The 6,474-nt window shown below is 47.4% G+C and overlaps 1 protein-coding gene across 3 annotated transcripts in view; it reads right to left on the bottom strand.

Annotated features, from left to right (window-relative positions):
- The window catches only part of NT5C2 (5'-nucleotidase, cytosolic II), a 67,567-nt gene extending 65,652 nt beyond the window's left edge, over nucleotides 1–1,915 (bottom strand). For 2 of the 3 annotated variants that reach the window (XM_063132587.1, XM_063132585.1), the window contains exon 1: nucleotides 1,813–1,915. In XM_063132587.1, coding sequence (XP_062988657.1) covers nucleotides 1,813–1,907 — 95 coding nt within the window. In that variant the 5' untranslated portion in view covers nucleotides 1,908–1,915. Of the gene's footprint in view, nucleotides 1–396; nucleotides 465–1,812 lie in introns of all 3 variants that reach the window. The other variant, XM_063132588.1, reaches the window with a different exon arrangement.
- Between the last annotated feature and the right edge of the window lie 4,559 nt (nucleotides 1,916–6,474).

A 6,474-nucleotide genomic window follows, 5' to 3' on the forward strand; every position in this document is an offset into this window, starting at 1 on the left:
ACACATGTGTACACACACTTCTTTCAACTTGGCAGCTGTAGGGTATCAACTGTAGCCTGATACATAAACCCTTGCCAAGGCGACCTAAGTTTAAATAAAGTGAAAGAAAGAACGTCAGCTCAATCCCTGAGAAAGGTTTGCCCAAAATATCTGACACACTGCTAGGCCAACTGCCTTACTCTATATACAACCCTGACCCCTCTCTTTTTCTACCAGATTTTGTGTATGTCTAATGAAGTGATGTGAAGAAGGAAATGTCAGTCAACATTCCAAACTGCACCTCAAGCTCAGCGCTAAGGCCAAAGATAGTGGATTTTATTTTATGCCCCACCTAACATTAATTCTAATGCAACAACTAAAGCCTGGGTCTGAAATAAAATTAACTCAAGTTCTTACATTTAGCTGTCTTGAGTGCACGTCTTCTATGTCTGGAGTTCTGCAGAGCCTGAACTCCCCTTGTGATTCTAAAAACAAAATAAAATACTGTTCCACTGTCTTAAGGAGGACTTCTTGGTGAATTCTGGAAAAGGAAGCCCCTTTAATGTCTGTGCAAAGGAGATGGAAGTTTCATATGACAGACAGTTGCAGCAGAGAAGTCAAGAAAACTGTACAAAATCAGGGTTAGTCCCGCCATGCAGCAGGATGAAACACCATGGTTCAGATTGCAACATGGGAGGTGGGGGGTGGCACAGATAAAGGCGGCATCTGAATGGTGCAGCACTACTTCTCTTTTTTAAGTGTTGGCCCTAATCAAGGGCAGAAGATGCCATTTAGGTTCTGCTTTCAGCAACAAGATGTCTTGGGCCAGCACTGCACAAACTGGGGTAAGAATGCCCACCCCCATATCACAGGCCTTCTGCCCCAGGCCTTTGAGGGTGGGGCAGAAGAGAGTGACTTTTCACAATCAATCACTGCCCATGCCCTCCTTATATTGAAGATGATTCTAATCTCAATATCTGCCCCTGTGGAAGGGGAGGGGGATAAGTTTAGATTTTTTTCTATCACTAATAGCATCTTCAGCTACACCCTTGAAGATTATTTTTCTTCAACACTCAAGTGGCACAGAAGCTGAGGATCACAAGAGAAAGAGAGAGACCAAAGGAACCTCCAATTTCCTGTTATTTATATCACTCCAGTTAGTTTTGAATACCACTCAAAGTCACTTAAAAAAAAGAGAGCGAGCGCTCCTCAACTCAAACACTGCCCTTTTGGGATGGGGGATTTCGGATTTTTACTCCCATTCGTATCCACTGTTAGTCCTATTTAGAGCAGACGCATCGAACTCGGTTTTGGATGCAATCTTCAGTCCACATCTCATGCTTCCCACATAAAGAGAGGGGCGGGGTGAAGAGTTAAGTTACAACCCTCCCGGCCGCTCACCAGAGGAAAGCGGGGTATCCCTCCTGCCGCCTCCTCTCTCCACCCCGTGAGGTGATTTCCCCCTCAGCCCTATGATGGGAGTTATATCGTTCATTCTCCCGCGCGGCGAGCAACGGCGGTGACGAGAGAAAAGGGGGGAGGGGGTCAGAAGAGAGCCCTCCTCTCAGAAGCGAACGGGAAGGGCTGTTTTTCAGTCCCTTCCCGACGTTAACGAAAGAAATAGGACGGTTTCCTTTCCCCTCTCTTTCTCCCCTTCCCTACCCCTCGGCTGCGGGCCGGCCGGCGGGGGGGGGGAGGGGTTGTCGTCGTGACTTCCCGCCTCAGTCCTGCCAATTCCACTTTAAAGGCGCCGCTTTCATTGCTCTCTTCCCCCCGCCCCCCAGGGGCGCGCGCGAGAGCCGCTCGCTGTTCCCCGGCCTCCGTCCCGCTCACCTCTCCGCGCGCGCCGTTCTCACTCGCTCTCGCCCAAAAGAAACCGCACAACTGAACTGCCGCAGCACTGGATCTCGCACGTCGCGCATGCGCATGGGGACACCTGCCCTCCAACGCGTTACTTCCCCTCTCCCATCGGTTAGGGATCGGGGAGAATGTGCAAGGCTGCTGCAGTGCCGCAAATCCGGCTCAGTCGCGGACGGATCACACGTAGAGGTCGCCACAAATAGAGAGCGCGGGGGCGAGGTGGTTTGATATTGTTCGGCTGACAATTTGCAGATTACGAATCGGTTATCATCTAACGAAGAAGCTGGGTTTAGAAACAAAGAAACAAGGGAGGGCCGTAGAAGGGAGGGCCCATAGCTCAATGCTAGAGCACATGCTTTGCATGGCATGCATGCAGAAGGTCCAAGGTTTGATCGAGCTTATACGGGGAGGTCTTTGAAAGAATCCCGCCTGCAAACCTGGGAAGTTGCTGCCAATCAGTGTTGACAATACTGAGCTAGATGGACCAAGGGTCTGACTAGGTATAAAGGCAGATTCTTATGTTCCTACAATATTTAGGTGGTGACTTTAACCAGACAAGAGAACCATAGAAGGGCAACATTTCAAAGAATGTCTTATCATTCTCAGTGTAATGGCCGATGATATTCATACAATGTTCTGTCAGTGTATATGACAAGGTTGATCATCCTGTGGCAGTCCAGTTAAACATCTTTCACTTGGCATATCAGGCTTCTAATAATAATTTAGGGCCAGCCCAAGACATTTTACTGTCTGCCATGAGTCAGTTCAGGGTTGTTTTTAGTGTGCAGTTGGACACAAAACGTGCAGTTGGGGGGGGGGAATGTGCAGTTGGAAATCTGATAATGTGCAGTTGAAAAAATGGTGAAAAAAATAAGACACGTGTTGTGTTTATTAAGAAATTAACAATAGACAACATCAGGGATGGCATGTAACAAATTATAGAAGGATGCAGGTGGAAGAGCAGTGTGACTGGTGTGACTGGTGTCGTCATTGGGTCCTGTGATGGTGTTGCCTGAATAGATGTGGGGGCAGACTTGGCACTTGGGTCTATTGCATGGTCTGGTCCCTCTGTCTGTGTCTCTGTCCTGTGTACTGTTGCTGGTTAGCATCTGCTTCAGGTTGGGCGGTGGTCTGGAGGCCAGGACTGCTCTGCCTCCCAAGGCTTGCGAGAGAGAAGTGTCTGTGCTGAAGATGGGTTGGACTTCACTAATTATCTGTTGCAGTGGTTTCAATTGGGGGTTGTAGGTGACAACCAGGGGTGTCCTTCCCTTGGTCTGTCCTTCTTGGGTGTCCATCTGGCCCTGTCAATTTGTCTTTAAGTTTAAGGTGCTACTAGTGTTGGTGAGAATCTGTCCAGTTGTGAAAGAGAAATATGTTTGGCTTGGGTGGGAGACAGGGGTGGGTGTCTGACAGGGCATTTGTGCAATTGGTAAATTTGCTTTAAAAAAAAACCCTGAGTCACTTGAGTCTAGGATTTTGTTTTCAGTATCAGAGCTGACTTTACAGCCCTTTCACACAAAAATCTACTTCTGATTTCTCCCCAATCTTTCTTTGTTTTAGCAGCCCAATGTGGGGGCAGGGAGGATGGGGGAGGGAGTTGTTGCTCGTGTTAAATCAACTGTGAATCCAATGTCTTTGGTGATCTACCTCAAACCACCCAGACATCTTCCAAATCTACCTTTTGCCCACTCTTGGCTTAGAAGTCGCAAGGAGAGGCCATGTAGTGGCACACTTCTTGCCACTGCAGGCTCACCTCTCTAGCTGGTGCCTGTTCACTGCCCACTCAGACAATTGCTGCAACACACCAGCAATTGCACCAGTGTGCATCATGTGAGCAGAGCAACATATGTGCATGCACAATGCTTCCTGGTGTGCAAGGCCTGCTCACTTGGACTTGGTCCTTTCCCAATAGTTCTATCGCATTTGGAGAAGGCAATTAGGTACGGTAAATAAGCATTGCCCATCAGGATGTTGGATCAGGAGGATAGGAACGACCCGGAGCCTCTGGAGGAATGACTGCGGGATCCTGTCCGCTGCCCACCTCCAGCATCCACCACCCAAAGCAGCTGCCTCAGTCTGCCTAATGTCTGGGCCAGCCCTGCTTTCTAATTGACATATGAGACACTAAATGGTCAAAGCCATACAATTGGTCCATAGGCTTGGATGAGGGAACCCCAGCTCAAATGAGCCCCAGTTACAAAACTCAGAGAATGGCCTTGGCTCAGTGGAAGAGCACCTGCTTTGCATGCAGAAGGTCCCAGCGTCAGTCCTTGGCATTTTCTGGTCACCACACCTTAAAAAAAAAGATATTATAGAGCTGGAAAAATTGCAGAAATGGACAACTAAAACAATTAAGGTGCTAAGGATCTCCACTATGAGGGAAGGTTATAACAACTGGGTTTGTTTATCTTGGAAAAAAGGAGGCTAAAGGGAGACTTGATAGAGGTGTACAAAATTATGCGTGGTGTGGAGAATGTGGATAGAGGGACTTTTTTCTCCCTCTCTCAAAATACTAGAACCCAGGTCATCCATTGAAACTGATTGGTAGGAGATTCAGCACAAATAAAAGGAAGTACTTCTTCACCCAGTGTGTAGCTACATTATGGAACTCACTACCACAAGATGTAGTGATGGCCACCAATTTGGATGGCTTTAAAAGGGGGTTGGATAAATTCCTGGAGGAGAACTATCAATGGCTACTAGCCCTGATGGTTATGTGCTACTTCCAGTATCCGAGGCAGCAAGTCTGTGTGCACCAATTACTGGGGAACATGGGTGGGAGGATGCTGTTGCACCATGTCCTGCTTTGTTGGTCTCTGGTTGACAGCAGGTTTGCCACTGTGTGAACAGAGTGCTGGACTAGATGGAGCCTCAGTCTGATCCAGCACAGCTCTTCTTATGTTCTGATATTCTTCAGGCTAGGAAAGAATCCTGCCTGAAACCCTGGAGAGCTGTTGCCAGTCAGTGTCAACAGTACTGGGTTAGATGAACCACTGGTCTGATTCAGTATAAGGCAGCTTCCCATGTTCCTAACTCATTGTCATCCAGCCTTCTCTATCATACACTGTTGTTGTGATGAGAGGTTGAATTGAAATCTGAGGTCCTTGGAGAAAGGGTTACAGTTTCCAGGGTTCTGCCACAGCAAGGACTTGAACTCAGGGCTGGCATGTGCAGATAAAAGGGTGAGGCTTTTTATGCAGCAGAGGCTGGCACAGTTCCCAATGACTCCCATTGTGTTTCATAGAACAGAGTGAGCATGTTTTCACTCTGGGACATAATGGAGTAAACTTCTCTCAGTGGAATCAGTTCGTCACTCCTTCTTAATGGTGTCCAAAATGTGCCCATATATTTTCTCTCATGGAAATGAATGGTTGCTGTGTTTGCCACCCAGACATGTTGCTATAAATGTGTTGTTAATCTCCTACAGCCTCCCACCACAGCTAACTGGGAGCTACTTGTTTCTTGAAGAAGAAGACCGTGGAATAAGATGTTATCCTAGAAAACACATTGGTTCCCCATTGATTTGTCGCTGCAAATGTTTCCCTCCCCCAAACCATTTTTCCTCAACTGGTCTCACTTCTTGATTTGGGGTGTGTGTGTTAAAATAACAGGGCGAGAGATTTGCAAAGCAGAATGATCTGGCAGAGTAGCTTTGGCCATCTACCATTAGGCAGAGTGAGGCGGTTACCAAAGTTGGCAGATGCTGAGTAGCTGTGTGTGCCATGAAAACTACCCTAGCCCCCGCTAAGCCAGTCAGCTGCCTTCAGATGCAGTAGACGGGGTGGTAAACAAGTGATAGTTAACTGCCACCATAACAAGGAGCATATGGTGTCATTTCTAGCCAGTTTATGTGATAGTAACCTGATGTTATCACACAGCAGAACACAATACAGCTCATCTTTGGTTATTTAACCTATGATGAGCTGTGTCATCTGTGGACACCACTTTGCATATCCAAACCCTGCTCAGGGGTTGTCATGTCATGCGAATCCAGCGAATCCAGCGAGTGTAGGTCATGCCAGGGTTAAATGACCCATGATCTGCTCTAGGGCTATTTAACCTTTGCATAACCTACATTTTCAGATTAGCATTATACTGTATGACAACCCCTGAGTGGGGGTTGGATATACGAAATGGTGGCCACATATGTCACAGCCTCCCAGTGCGTTAAATAATCCATGGTGGGCTGTCATGTGGTAGGCTCACTGAGAGAGGGGTCTTTTTGAGGGTGTCTTGCTCAAGAGTCCTCAAAACCAGGAGCCAGCACTATGTGGGTGCACTTATCAGGTAGCAGTAGATCACTTAGAATTCACTGTCTAGTTGAAATGGCACCATCCCCAGTAGCCTCAAGGAAAGCTGCTTTATATGCCTCCTCGTTCCACACAGCCTATGCCTGTGGCCCCATGTGTGCCCCAGCTAATTACTGGTATTATCAGAAAACGTGGCTAGCTGCACTATATTTTCCTGTGCGGTTTACTTACTGAAAAGCAATAAAGGAAAAAAATAGCAGTAATTTGTGCACCATCCCTAAATGAACTAAAGGCTACAAGCCATGCGCAAGGGGGAGGAGAACCGACTAGCGAATGAAAACGGTGAAAAAGGAAGTTTAGTGACTTCAGAATTTGGGGATCGCTC

The sequence above is a fragment of the Elgaria multicarinata genome, chromosome 8 (genome assembly GCF_023053635.1).
Source record: "Elgaria multicarinata webbii isolate HBS135686 ecotype San Diego chromosome 8, rElgMul1.1.pri, whole genome shotgun sequence".
Lineage (NCBI taxonomy): Eukaryota > Metazoa > Chordata > Lepidosauria > Squamata > Anguidae > Elgaria > Elgaria multicarinata.